Source organism: Loxodonta africana, chromosome 1, assembly GCF_030014295.1.
Source record: "Loxodonta africana isolate mLoxAfr1 chromosome 1, mLoxAfr1.hap2, whole genome shotgun sequence".
Lineage (NCBI taxonomy): Eukaryota > Metazoa > Chordata > Mammalia > Proboscidea > Elephantidae > Loxodonta > Loxodonta africana.
In genome coordinates this window covers 162,328,245-162,343,639 of record NC_087342.1, presented here as the reverse complement: position 1 = coordinate 162,343,639, position 15,395 = coordinate 162,328,245, and the positions used below count along the sequence as shown (strand labels likewise).

Here is a 15,395-nt window from a genome sequence, read left to right as displayed (position 1 = left end):
CATCGTTGCATCTTACTGCATTGTGTGTATATACCATAGTTTGTTTATCCATTCAAACTATAGATGGGCATCTAGGTTGTTTCCATCATTTTGCTGTTGTGAACAATGCTGCAATGAACATGGGCGTGCATATGTCTATTTGTGTGATGGCTCTTATTTCTCTAGGATATATTCCTGGGAGTGGGATTGCTAGATCATACGGTATTCCTATTTCTAGATTTCTAAGGAAACACCATATCATTTTCCAAAATGGTTGTACCATTTTGCATTCCCACCAGCAAGGCATAAGAGTTCAATCTCCTTGAAGCCTCTCCAATATTTGTTATTTCCTGTTTTTTTTATTCGTGCCAATAATGTTGGGGTGAGATGGTATCTCATTGTGGTTTTGATTTGCATTTCTCTAATGGCTAGTGGTTGCGAGCATTTCCTTATATGTCTGTTTTCTGCTTGAATGTCTTCGTCGGTGCAGTGTCTGTTCATTTCCTTTGGTCATTTTTTAATTGGATTATTTGTCTTTTTATTGTAGAGACATTGGATTTTCCTGTAGATTTTAGAGATTAGGCCTTTGTTGGATTTGTAATAGCCAAATTTTTTTCCCCAGTCTGTAGGTTCTCTTTTTACTCTTTTGGTAAAGTCTTTTGATGAGCATAAGTGTTTAGTTTTTAGAAAATTCCAGTTATCTAGTGTCATGGATTGAATTGTGTTCCCTCAAAAATATGTGTCAACTTGGTTAGGCCATGATTCCCAGTATTGTGTGGTTGTCCTCCATTTTGTGATTGTAATTTTATGTTGAGAGGATTAGGGTGGGATTGTAACACCACCCTTACTCAGGTCACCTCCCTGATCCAATGTAAAGGTAGTTTCCCTGAAATGTGGCCTGAGCCACCTTTTATCTCTCAAGAGATAAAAGGAAAGGGAAGCAAGCAGAGAGCTGGGGACCTCATACCACCAAGAAAGCAGCACCAGGAGCACAGCGTGTCCTTTGGACCTAGGGTCTCTGCACCTGAGAAGCTCCTTGACCAGGGGAAGATTGATGACAAAGACCTTCTCCCAGAGCTGACAGAGAGAGAAAGTCTTCCCCTAGAGCTGCCACCTTCAATTTGGACTTTTAGCCTACTTTTCTGTGAGGAAATAAATTTCTCTTTGTTAAGGCCATCCACTTGTGGTATTTCTGTTATAGCAGTACTAGATGACTAAGGCATCTAGCTTATCTTCTGGAATTTATGTGTTGGTTTGTATTCTGTTAACGCCTTGTATTAGGGACTCTTGTGGTAATCCTATTTTTTCTTCTATGATCTTTATAGTTTTTGGTTTTATATTTAGGCCTTTGATTTATTTTGAATTAGTTTTTGTGTATGGTGTGATGGAAATATTTTTAAACCTGGATTGGCGAGGTCCCCACAACTCTGTAATAACACGTTTGCATCATTATAAGCTACAGAAGCAAATCTGAAAATCTAAGGAAATAAAGATGGAAACAGGATCAAACAAAAGCATAGTACAGTCAATGCATAATTGCTTTTACTTACTTGGTGACACTGTGAGAAGTAAGACTCTTACTTGACCATTACTAATAAAATGCAAACGACATCCATGCCTTTTTGGTATCAAAAAAGCATCCTGACACTGAAGGTTTGCATAAAAATCAAGCAAAGTATTTTATTATGAGATCAATAAACCTCTTGTATTCCAGTGAAAAAAGGATGCAGCATGTATAAACCAGCCACTGTCTAGGACCTAAAAGGCTCTAGTTGGAACCAAGGGAAGGGGGGGCAGGCGGAAATATGTTCTCAAGATGCTCTGGTGGCAGAGCTGAAAATGGGAGTGGAGCATTACAAGATAAATACGGATGTGACATGTTTCCACTTCAGCTAGATGTGAACCCTTGTTTCTCATTGATGGACAGAACCTAATGTGTATAGAACTCATTGGCATCACATAGACTCCCCACTTTCCTGGCTCTGAAACAGGGTTTGAGTCTGGGGTTTGTAGACAGGCTCTGAAGTTCCAGGACTCCTCCAAAATAGGACACAAAATTGCCAGTGTGCATTTTTCTGCAGAAAATGTTCCAAAGCTTTCATCGGAGTCTCAGAAAGGCCTGTGACCCCCAGAAAGGTTAAAAATCACTGCTCTAAAACATTGCAGTGGGGAAATACAGTCTTTACTTGACAAAAGTATGTCAGGAAAAGAAAACCGTGATCACCCTCTCTTCTCCATATGTTTTGTAAATGTGAGCATAAAGGCTGTCAAAAGTCACGGAAGGCAAAAACTGGGACATGATTTAAATTACAATTTAAATTTTAAATTGCCTTTTTTGGTCATTATTTTCATATTTAATTGGATAGGCTTTCCAGGATTCTGTTTTCAGGCTTTGATTTTGTCAGAATAGTTGGTAGAAGACCAGTCTGGATTTATGCAATGTTTAAAAAAATTCAACTCACGATAAAGAAATTCTGGTTTTAGATACAGATGCATAGCTAGGTTAGTAGGTATGGGTGTATGTGTGAATGAATATATGGATGTAAGATAGGGAACAGTGGGGCCCCCAAATCTGCAATTCACATAAACAAAGTAACAAAGTAACAGAAAATAATGGGCCAGGGGGCAGAAACAAAGCCATTCCCCAGAACAATGGGGCAGGGTATCAGAAAACAGCCTGGAAACTTCCTTAATGTTGTCTTTCAGAACCACCCCAGGGACATGCGCAGAACATCCACCTATGACCACTGTGTGACCTTCCACCAGAGGCAGTGAGGGGCTGCAGCCACAGCTGGGGAATCAAACTCAGGGAACAGGGGACTGCGCAGGTGCGACACCCCATAATAAGTCCTGCTACGGATCCCAGAAGCCTCCAGGACAGGAGCCATCTTAAAGCCATCTTAAAAAGCTGCTGAGCACGCACCTTAGTTAACCTATGCCTGCTGAAAATAGGCCACTTGCCAGAAAACCGCAGCTAGGCCTCTGAATAAACATGAATCTTCCCCCCACCCTCAAGAATTTTTAAAAACCATGCAAGTCTTTTGTTCTGGGAGACGGGGGCGGGGGGTGGGGTGGGGCAGGTGGGGTGGGGTTAGCGTTGCCTAGGCCCTCCTCATCTCCGCTTGCAAGCCTCTTTTAGTAAAGCTTTCCTTGTGTGGAAAATTCTCTGTGCCTTACCTGTTCATTCTTGACCAATGAGAGGCAAAAACCTTATTTAATTAAAGGCATAGAGGTGCCAGCAACAGATAGGTGGATGAGACATACTCAGCCACAATATTGGCAGTAGAGGAAGAGTCGAGGTCCAAGTCCTACCTCATCAGCAACAGGACCTTCTCTCTAGAGATGTCTACCTTCACAGCCATACCCTAGCACTTAAGGTCACTTAAGAATACTTGAAATCATAGATTTGAACATTCCATTCAGAGGAGAAAGCCTCTCTAAAATTATGATAGTAAACCAAGGAAAGATTGGTAAATGACCAACTGGGAAAACTACTTGTGAACCAATTCACAAAGAGTTATTTTTTTCAATTAAGAACTCACACAAATCAATGAGAAAAATACCAAATACCCAATAAAGAGTGAACAGAAAAGTCAATACAAATGTGTCTTTAAAAAAAAAAACATTCAACTCCCCGCATGCCAAGAGAAACGCAAATTTAAAACAAGGCATTGCTTTTTCACATATTAAATTAGGAAAGATGAAAACATTTAAGAATATAATGTGTGGCAAGCATATGTATGAGGAAACAGACACTTTTAATATTAAGAGTGTAAATTGCCTCCTTCAAAGGGTAATATGGCCGTATGGAAACCCTGCTGGCGTAGTGGTTAAGTGCTGGCTGCGAGCCAAAGGATTGGCAGTTTGAATCCGCCAGGCGCTCCTTGGAAACTCTATGGGGCGGTTCTACTCTGTCCTATAGGGTTGTTATGAGTCGGAATCGACTTGACGGCACTGGGTTTGGTTTTTTGGTTTGGATGGCTCTGGGTTTTTTTTTAAATCATAATTACGGAGCCCTGGTGGCGGAGTGGTGAAGAGATTGGCTGCTAACCAAAAGGTCAGCACTTTAAATCCATCAGCTGCTCCTTGGAAACTCTATGGGGCAGTTCTACTCTGTCCTATAGAGTCACTATGAGTCAGAATCGACTTGACAGGAATGGGTTTGGCTTTCAATTTTATCACAATTACAGTGTATAACTCCTTTGATCTAGCAATCTCATATCTAAGAATATATATGTGTGATTGTATGCATGTAATATATCTATACATACATATATAGATACATTATGGGGAAAAAATTGAAGTTGTCAAGGATTTCATTTTACTTGGATCCACGATCAACAGCCATGGAAGAAGCAGTCAAGAAATCAAAAGACGCATTGCATTGGGCAAATCTGCTGCAAAGGACCTCTTCAAAGTGTTGAAGAGCAAAGATGTCACCCTGAGGACTAAGGTGCACCTGACCCAAGCCATGGTATTTTCAATCACATCATATGCATCTGAAAGCTGGAGAATGAATAAGGAAGACCGAAGAAGTGTTGACGTCTTTGAATTGTGGTGTTGGCGAAGAATATTGAATATATCATGGACTGCCAAAAGAATGAACAAATCTGTCTTGCAAGAAGTGCGGCCAGAATGCTCCTTAGAGGCAAGGATGGTGAGACTGCATCTTACATACTTTGGACATGTCTTCAGGAGGGATGAGTCCCTGGAGAAGGACATCATGCTTGGCAGAGTACAGGGTCAGCGGAAAAGAGGAAGACCCTCAACAAGGTGGATTGACACAGTGGCTGCAACCATGAGCTCAAGCATAACAATGATTGTAGGGATGGCGCAGGACCGGGCAGTGTTTCGTTCTGTTGTGCATAGGGTCCTATGAGTCGGAACCAACTCGGTGGCACCTAACAACAACAACAAATACTTATCACACTATATAACCTATATACAAAGATCCTCATAATCAATAGGAAACTAATTATAGAAATCATGATACACCCCTACAAAGAAATCCTATGCAAATATATTTAAAAAAAAAACAAGAAAGAAAAAATAAGGAGCACTGAAAAAGAATAAGATGCAGGACAACTTGTATACATGTACATGTATATATACATATATGTGTGTGTGTGTATAATGCTTTTATAATGCCTAGAATATTTCTGGAAATATGCATAGAAGCTGGTGACGGTATGTGTCTCTGCGGACGAACTGGGTGATGGGGGTCAGAGTTATCTGGGAGACTGTGTCACTCAGGGACACAGCAGGAAACTGGAGGCACACACAAACTGGATATTTTGAGGAGCTATGAGTCGAAATCCACTTGACGGCAGTGGGTTTTTTTGGATTTGCAAAAGTGCAGAGCCTCAAGGTTTGCAAGAGCAGTGAGAAAGCTTTGGACGTACTTACTAGAGCCCAGCAGAATAGCAGTGTGGAGAGGGCTGCCTGACAGGAGCCGTGGTCCTGGGCGAGTCTGCAGGAAAAAAGACTGAGGATCAATCATCCCCTCCTGTCCTCCACACTCCATTGTCGGGCAAACTCCACGAGGGGTGTTTCAGTGCGAGCAACCACAGCCTTTGCGCACAGAGTCCATTGATGTGGTCCATGCGAGTCAGCCTCCAGGTGCAGGGTGGGGGAGAGTCTGAGTGAATCTGGAGGCAAGAGGAGAATATCCAGCGTAGAAATTTACTTTTCAATGCATTTTTTGTAGCCTTTGAAATTTTGTACTGTGTACATGTGTTATTATTAAAAATAAATTATATCTTTTTTAATTGAGAAATGTTTATTCCTCCCTCCCACTATCACCTTTGCTTCCCTCTTTCACAGCCAAATTCCTTGAACGTGTTACCTGCACATACTCTCCTACCCTTCATGTTTCAATCCCCTGCCACCTAGCTTCTGCCTCCTCGAAACTTGAAAGTGCTTGCCCGCTGAGGTCATTAATGCCATTCCTGCTGGCTCAGTTCATTTTACAGGACTTTTAAGAAGCACAGACACTGTTGATTCTACCCTGTACTTTCTCGAAACATCCTCTTCCCTTGGCTTCTGCAGCCCAGCACTTGCCTGGCTTCCCCTCCTCTGCCTGTTTCTCCTTCTCATTTCCTGTTTGGGCCTCTCTTCCTTTTATGATCATCAGGCTTCTGTTCTTTGTCTTCTTCTCTTACGTAACATGATGAGAATCCATCACATTCTCACGTGTACTCCTATGCCTCCCCCCCCCCAAGGTCTTAGAATATATTCTTCTTCTTCTTTTTTTTTTTTTTCCTAATTATCAATTTTGGTGGCAATGTACACAACCAAACATACACCCATTCACAATTTCTATATGACCAGTTCACATTATGTCACCATTCTCACTATCGCTACCAATAGTGTTTCATCACCAATAATTTAGGCTCTCTGCCCCTTAAAGTTCTCATCTGTGCTTTAGATGAACTGTTGTCTGATCAAGCTCATATAGATAATTCTTTATAAGAGCCCCCTAGGGTCGCTATGAGTCGGAATCAACTTGATGGCAACGGGAAATGCTCAGGGCAAACATTTTTTTATTAATTGGGCTAAACTGTTGTTTAGTTTAGCAATGGCTTTGTGGGTACTCCCAGACCTTTAGTGACCACCTCCCCAATCTCAATCCTAGGCCTGAATCTCTTCTCTAAATCCACATATTCAGTTGCCTACTGGGCAACTCCACTTGGGCAAAACTCAAAGTGTCCCAAACTCTCCTCATGACCCGCCGGCTGCCCAATTATTCCTCATTTGTCTGAGTCTGGTCAATATTTGCATATCTTTTCTGAGCACCAAATTAATCTTGCAGAAAATGGTTTCCGAGGGTTGCACAATGATTTATTAAATGTCTGAGTCTAGTGGATCAGAAAGTAGACGGACAAAGTCACTATAATGACAGGCTGACTTCCAGCTATCGATGTTAGTTAGGATTCAGGACATCTGGGTAGGATAGTATTAGGTGTTTTCTCAAGAAAAGAAGTTTTACAGTAAGTTTCAGAGTAACATTTTTCAAGTAAATTATTTATTTTTGAGTAATACAGGATTATTTAATTAAAATACCATGTTAGTTTTCATTATGTAAAACCAGCAATAGTGTCAATCTCATATCCACTTATTACCAGAGCAGCAAGGTCTCTTAAGCTATGTTTCGAAGCAAAAAGTTTTATAACATCCTGGTGAAAAAAATTTTTAACATAAATTAAGTAAGTTTATAAAGTATTTCATTTGTTTATATTTGTGTTGGTGCCTGGAAAAGACCACATGACATCATTAATTCCTCAAGCAGGGAAACAGGGGCAAGATAATCACTCATTCTCATTCTTGTTTCCCCTACCACCTCCCTTCCCCTCCCCAAGTATATCCTCTCAGATCCTGGGATTTGGGCATCTTATCAGCCTCTCAAAAGGATTGCTCTGTTCTGATTGCTTTCCCAGAGTCTCGATTCATTTTCTTTCTATTTCTGATTCTTCTGCTGTTCCAACCCTTTTATCTATATGCCTGGTGTCCAAAGTCACCGAGAACAGATTGAGTTGATTAAGAACCATAAGACATGAGACACTTCTATTGGGCAGAGCTCTTGATCCTCCTCATCAGCCAGTGGTCTAGACCATCGTTACTCCAAGTGTGGTCTGGTATAAAATGGATGCAGAATTTCAGGCTACACCGCAGAGCTACTGAATCAGAATTTGCATTTTAACAAGATTCCCAGAGGTTCTTATGTAAGATAAAGTTTGAGAAGCATTGATCTAATTGTCACTTGTTTAATCATCATAGCAGAACCCAGGTGATACATATGCACTTCAAAGTTTGGGAATCACCGATCTAGTGGTTCCTCGTATGATCATGATGGCCAGGCTGCATGACATAGGACATAACAACATCTGCATAAGGAAATGTCTGCAGTCACTTTTCTCAAAAGGTGACAGTATAACCAGTTGGCATTTGTGGTTTTGTAGCCATTTGATTTAGACGTAGTTGAGATTTGAGCCATAGACTGAGAGCCCAAAGACGGGAATACCATGGACAGCGCTCCAGTACTAGTACTTGGCACCAAAGAGACTGTGGTGGAAACCACACAAGGCCACTGGTCTGAGACACACTTAAGTTTGAATCTTGGCTCTAGCATTACTTAGTTCTCAAAATAAACTTGTTAATTGACTTCTCTGGGCCTCAATTTTCTCATTTGTAAAATAGGGATGATATAACAGTCGTCTAATACAGGTCCTTTTGAAAACTTACTAGAATGATAAATGTAGCATTAGATAGACAGGTAAAACCAAAAACCAAACCCGTTGCCATTTAGGCGATTCCGACTCTTATCAAGTCTACAGGACAGGGTAGAACTGCCCAATAGAGTTTTCAAGGTGCGCCTGGTGGATTTGAACTGCCAGTCTTTCACTTGGCAGCTGTAGCACTTAACCACTATGCCACCAGGGTTTCCACCACAGACAGGTAGGCACTGATACATAGTAGTCTCTTCTCTTTGTGTTGTCACACCTGAATTAAAGTTAGTTAAAAAAACAACAAAAGTCCTTGAAAAGGAAAAATAACAACTTGCCTCTAGCTTGGACTAATGCCAATGGTTTTGAAAACAGAGGCTATCAAAATTGATAGTATTGGTGGGAGGGTGGAATAAAGATACGCATTCTGGCTCCTGAAGTCTTCATCCCATCCCACTAGTTGAAGGAGCCTGGGGGGCGGGGAGGGGAGCAGAAGAGCAGGCATGCTCAGCTCCCTATGCCTTCAACCTGGAGGGGCCCTGCACAGCCATCACGGGCTGAGCCTGTGATCTGGCTCTATGCAAGGGGTTCTGAGGAGCCATTCATGGAACATTTGGTCTTCCTGGCTCCTTATGTTAACCCAACTCTGGCCAGTTCTCTTCTCAGGCAGTGTGTCTCTGAAAATGTGAACCATACTTGAAGCAAAGACTAATACGAAACCCATTGCTGTTGATTCCAATTCATAGTGACCCTTACAGGACAGAGTAGAACTGCTCCACAGGGTTTTCAAGGCTGAAAATCTTTACGGAAGCAGACTGCCACATCTTTCTCCCACGGAATGGCTGGTGGGTTTGAACCACTGACCTTTTGGTTAGCAGCTAAGTTCTTAACCACTGCAACACCAGGGCTCTTTAAAGACCAATAATGCTTAGCAGTTAGTCACACTTCTTGATACTCCCAGGAAGTAGCCTTGGGCCAGTGGAGTCAGTGTGTGGACAGGGCAGGTCTGGCTCCCACCCCGGCTCTCCTTGGGTCTTGGTTGGCCCACCAGAGCAGTTGTGAGAGTAAAATGCAGTGAGTGGCTCTCTGGGATCAAAATATCAAATATACTGATATTCTTTAATTATTGGTTCACCATTTACTGAGAGGGAAGGCTGAGTGCTATGTAGGGAATAGCATAGGAGGAGAATGGAGAATGAGGTGCCAGCCCTCAATGTCCACCCTAGGCACAGAGCATTTCAGCTCTGACCACAAACTTGCCCACTCCTGCTTCCTACCAAGAACATCCTGCCACCTCCAGGCCCTTGTCTCCCTAGAAGATAGTCTGTAAACCACCTCTGTCACTCCAGCAGGCCCTTGGGTTTCACCCCTCCCAACCTGCTGACTGAAGATTCACTTTTGGCCTCATACACTACTTCTTCGTGAAGGTTGATGTAAATTTCATTCCCAGTGGTGTTTAGCACCCTTGCGTGTGGGTGCTTGGGCACCAGCTTGGCTAGCTCCTCCCTGCAGTCTCACTGGTGATTACATATGTGATCAAATGCCCCTGTTTTATTAACCATACAACCGCACTCACTGCCTGTTGTAAAGAGCTGGTGGTAAGGGAAGTGGAAAGGGAGTGTCTTGTTCCCCCCAAACTCTGCTCCCTCAAGCAAAAGTCTGGAGGATTCCTTTCACCTTAAGAGTGATGAACCTCAACTTCTTGAATTTTGTTTTTTGAATTTTATTTTATCCAAACTGAACTTTAAACTATCTATGCTCTTACTAATCATTTTTGCATACATCATACACTTCAATGAAACAGGCCCCTATTCTCCATCCTGATAAATTTTTAAAAATGAAGTTAAAAAGAAACATTAATAACACACACACACAATTACTTGACAGCTTTTCTACACCAAAAATTAAAAAAAAATTTTTTTTCAAAATAAACGCGTGAATCAAGGAGTTTTGTGATAATGATCTCAAGGGGGAAAGACTTGAGCTGGGTCTGTCAGAGGGGAAATCTCTCTAGTTAGAGTGGTGTTGTTAGGTGTTGTTGAGTCGGTTCCGACTCATAGCGACCCTATGCACAACAGAATGAAACACTGCCCGGTCCTGCGCCATCCTTACAATCGTTGTTATGCTTGAGGTCATTGTTGCAGCCACTGTGTCAATCCACCTTGTCGAGGGTCTTCCTCTTTTCCGCTGACCCTGTACTCTGCCAAGCATGACGTCCTTCTCCAGGGACTCATCCCTCCTGACAACATGTCCAAAGTATGTAAGACACAGTCTCGCCATCCTTGCCTCTAAGGAGCATTCTGGCCGCACTTCTTGCAAGACAGATTTGTTCATTCTTTTGGCAGTCCATGGTATATTCAATATTCTTCACCAACACCACAATTCAAAGGCGTCAACTCCTCTTCGGTCTTCCTTACTCATTGTCCAGCTTTCACATGCACTAGTTAGAGTACATTTTTGTTATTTGTCAAACTAGACCTCTCCTCCCCTAAGCACGTGACCGAGACTAGGTAACTGTGTGACGTAATAACAATGTCTTTATAAATTATTTAAATACACAGGGTTTTCCTGATGCCTAGAAACAATCTAATTTCCGACCTCTCTCCGGGCTCTCGTTCCCAGCCCCCGCCGGTTGAGGCGTTTCCTGCCCACAGCTCCGCGCGGCCCCAGGTGAGTCCTGCGCGCTCCCCGCAGGCAGGCGGGGCGGGAGCGCAGGCGGAGGGCGGGCCGGGCGCGGGGCGGGGGAGGGGGGCACCGAAATCCGGGCCCTGACTGCAGCTGCGTTTGTGGGGAGTCGCGTTTCCAGCCACCTCCGCAGCCCTTGCCCTGGTCCACGAGTGTTCCTGGGCGTGCCGCCTGGAGGCGCGGAGCCCACCCGGCGCGCCCCAGCCCTGCAGCTCCGGCCGGGCGGAGGCCGCCGGACCGCGGAGATGCGGGGCGGGGGCAGGGCGCGGGGTAGGTGACTTTATCCCGCCTCTGTTTCCCTGCCCCGGGGAGCAATGACATCACGCGGCCTTCTCCAGGCGGCGACACAAAGAGCGGCGCGGAGAGGCCGCTGCTGGGGGAGCCGGCGGCCGCCGCTGCCGCCCAGGGCCCCAGGGCTCCGCCGGCCAAGCCCGCGGCCCGCGGCCCGCGCCCTCACTCTACCGCCGCCGCTGCCGGTTCCTACTTCTCCGCCGCCCGCGCCGCCCGCGCGCAGCTGAGCCCGCGCCCGGCCGCGCCGGCCCCTTCCCATGCGGGCGGCGCGGGCCCTGGGAGGGGCGCCCGCAGCCAGCCACGCAGCATGCACTGGGGGGTTGGCTTTGCCTCGTCCAGGCCGTACGTGGTGGATCTGAGCTGGAACCAGAGCGTCTCCTTCTTCGGCTGGTGGGCCGGGTCCGAGGAGCCCTTCTCCTTTTATGGGGACATCATCGCTTTCCCTTTGCAGGATTACGGTGGGATCATGGCAGGGCTGGGCTCCGATCCCTGGTGGAAGAAAACCCTTTACTTGACCGGGGGAGCTTTGCTGGCCGCAGCTGCGTATCTGTTCCACGAACTCCTGGTCATTAGGTGAGCCGGAGAGAGGGCCCCGCGCAGGGGCGCCGACAGGGGCACCTGGCCAGGGCAGGGCTGGCGCGAGGGGGACCTGTGCCAACCCGTCGGTCACGCCGCCCAAATGCCCAAACGCCCTGCCCTTACCTTTACCGAACGGGAGTCCTTGGTTATCTGGCCTCGAGGGGCAGTTTAGAGCTAACAGAAGAATTAAATTGCTACCGGAAAGGAAAATCATTTGTCTCCCAACCTTTCAGTGCTAAACGCAAAAATACTCTGGGTCACTAATGGTTATCTGCAAAACAGTCTATTATGAAGTGTTTTTAGTAAAATGCTAAGTGCAGTGTGTTTTCAACAATAGAATTGAGCTCTTTTGAAAGCCTAAGTTCCACTTTTATGAATTGCCTTATTTGTTTATAGGTAGTAATACTGGAATCTTAACTGCTAACCCCATGTTTTACTTAAAGCTTAGTTCTCCACTATCCTTCCCCAAATGTCAGCATCCTCAAAAGACTGAAATTGCAAAAGCTCCAGTGAGCCTGGGTCCCTGTTAAGGATGCATGCGTGGCCAAGTGTGTGGTGTGCAGTTTTGATGCAGTGCTAACCTGGTTGCCTGGTTGTCTAGTATTTAAAGCTAATCACCATCTTCAGGTTTGAATGTCATTGTTGTGTGAGCAGTAGGAGATCCGAGGACAGGACTAGCACATGGGCGTGTTTGACATAACAGGAGTCACCCCGTGCCGTGCCGTAAACAATTGCATCTACTGCCGCAGAATGTTTACAGGGTTGACTAGGAAATACCAGAAAATGGAGGCCGTTGCTGCCGGTACATCCAGCTGGGCAGGAGATCTTTGTTTCAGGAGAGTAATACCAGAGGGTATTGGGAAGGCCGTTTGGTTGATATAGGAGGATTAAAATTTCCATGCCTTTGAGCCCTCAGTCACTGGATGATTACAAGATGCCGAGCGGTTTTCAATAGCTTAGAATGTCCCTTTTGGCCAGTGTTTTCTGAAGAGCAAGAACTGTGTCCACACTGCCTCTTTCCAGTGGGGGTGTCCTGCACAATAGGCTCTAAACAAAGATGGGGTTGGTGACCTTTAACAGGCCTGCTAGGATTCCAGGAGGGCATGGGACAGCCTGTCTTAGGTATTTTGAATATTTTCAGTCTCAGAGACTCTCTTAGGTCTGAGGAAATGTATTGGCTTTTACATTATTGATTCATACATAATTAAGAAGTTCTATTTTAAGCTCATTACATGTTTGATTCTGTCATTCAGCAGGGTGCCTTGAATCTAGTTGAACCAAATAGACGTTTTTAAATTGAATTCTCTCTCTAGATGATTGTATATTTGTGCTAGTTTTAGAGCTCTATTTCAAGTTGGGTTTCAAGCTGCATGAAGGACTAAAACATTTGTGCAGTAATTTAAACAGCAACTCAGTTGTGTCGCCATTGTATCCGAGTCCAAAGCTTTTTGAGAATCCTAAGCCATGTGGCTTCTCACCAGTTTTCCAAGTTGTGGATGGAGTGAAGGCATGGATTTACAGGACTGAGTCTAAACCATGGCTTAAATGACCTTGCAGAAATAGCGGGGAGTTCAGAGTTTGCCCTAGGAGCAGACCCCGTCCTGGGATATGTGGCTGTGAACACAGAGCCCTCTGCCCACAGATAGCTAGCTCCTTCCACAATTAGGGCACTTTAAGCCTTAGCTTTGGACACTTATTTGGATTAAAGTGTTTTAGGCTCTAGGCTTATTCGCTTTTGTTTTTTGACAAATGTTTGTTAAATCGAATTGGAAAACCCTGATATAATGTGAATAATAACAGTGTTACCCATTTTTTGAGCACTTAGTAGGACTATGTAAGTGCTTTACATGTATTACTGCATTTATTCCTCACAGCTGTCCTTTGAGGCATGATGCTTATTATATAGATAAGGAAATTGAGGCTGAAAAAGGTTAAGCAATTTGCCCAAGATCACACATGAGTAGAGCAGTAGAATCTAGATTTAAATAGGAATGTGGGTCTGTCTAGTCTGTACTTTTTTTGCCACTGCCTCCTAGGAAGTACCAATTCTGAAATAAGTTTTGATAGGGGGAGAGGAAGAGAAATGTAGAGATTTGGGCATGTGGTGGGGCCCTGCTGCAGGGGTGGATCATCCAGGAAGCAAGGTAAGCACTGTGCCTACCTTGCTTACCAGATCATCTGTAGTGAACAATTTCACATGGGTTTCACTGCTACAGGTTAGTAAGCAAGCACAAGTAAGCTTGTCCCTTACCTTGCTTATTGGGTCAACCGACCCCTCAGGGACCCATCAGGGATTGTAAATTTAAAAAGAGGCATTGATTCTGTAGGAGGGTGCTGTGGGGTTGGGAGAAAGACATGCCAGCCTAACCTAGAAGAAGAATCTTTGATGTGGTGAAAAAGTGAAATTGTTCGCTGCAAATGATCTGGTAAGCAAGGGAAGCACTGTGCCTATCCTGCCTATTGGATAATCCACCCCTGGGTGGGAAAGAGGGGGTTTGAGTTTCTGACAGACCCTGGGAGTGCAGGGCAGTGAGGGAATAGGAAACTGAGGAAAACTGAAGATTGAGACTTCAGAGATTACATGATAGAGGGCACTGCTTAAGACGAAAAATCTGAGCTTCAATTGTCTGTAGTTGAGGCAAAAACCAAAAACCAAAAAACCCAAATTTGAAATATGTGGGGTGGAAAATACACCTTGAAATGGCTATACTGTCTGAATTCCCTGCTAACTGCACACTTTTCACCACTACACTAGATTTTTCTGCTGTATAGACTTAATCTATGGCTATGTCTGCACAGAGGAAGGTAAACAGATGAGAATTATTTAGGAAGTTTAATTAATAATGAGTATAACCAAGGTAGGTGTTTCTGGTTTTAGGCATGGTTTTTCCATAACAATATTTTAAAACTCATATTGTCCCACTACATTGTTTTCCCTGAGTGGGGCTAGCTGTGTAGCTCTTAAATATAATAAGGCATTTGGAAATTTGTGGTTTGTAAATTGAATGATGAAGTAATGGCTTCATTACCGGTAGCTCATTTGCTCTTTTGGCAATGGGTTCAGCCTGTCCTAGAAAATATAGTTAGGGAATCAAAGCAGGCCACGGAGCCATCATCAGGTCTCCATAAACTGGTAGCTCCTCAGCCATATACAAAGGCATGGTCGTCTGTGATATCCTTAGCCAAGAGAGTAGGGGCTAGTCTTGATGCTCTAAAGGGGTTCCATTATATAAATCTCATTATAAGGCCACTTTAAAAACTATAGCTGTACAGGAAACAACCCACCGGGGCTTCTGATCCTAAGTTAGAAGTTCCTTACATGTGGAGGGAGAGCTCTGGAACGAGGTTGTCTGGGTTCAAATTCAGGCTCTGCCTTTAACCAACCATGTAACCTTGAATACCATAGTAAACCTCTTGGTTACTTGGTTTCCTTATCCGTAAAATGGGAATGATAATAGTAACTTTCCTGATGGAGTTGATTAAATGAACTAACACATGGGACGTGCTTAGAACAGAGTGTGACGTACAGTGACCGTTCAATAAAAGTTGGCCATCATTAGCTATTAAAACTTTCATCAGAAGATCCTCTGAGGCTTGAGTGGTCTGAATCAACTGTTAATAAAATTAACTGAAGAATCG

General features: G+C 44.2%; 1 protein-coding gene across 1 annotated transcript in view; it reads left to right on the top strand.

Annotated features, from left to right (window-relative positions):
* The first annotated feature begins 11,484 nt into the window (after positions 1 to 11,484).
* The window catches only part of FAXC (failed axon connections homolog, metaxin like GST domain containing), a 68,794-nt gene continuing 64,883 nt past the window's right edge, over positions 11,485 to 15,395 (top strand). The window contains exon 1 of the mRNA XM_003404329.3: positions 11,485 to 11,750. Within this exon, the coding sequence (XP_003404377.1) occupies positions 11,485 to 11,750 (266 nt within the window). The remainder of the gene's footprint in view (positions 11,751 to 15,395) is intronic.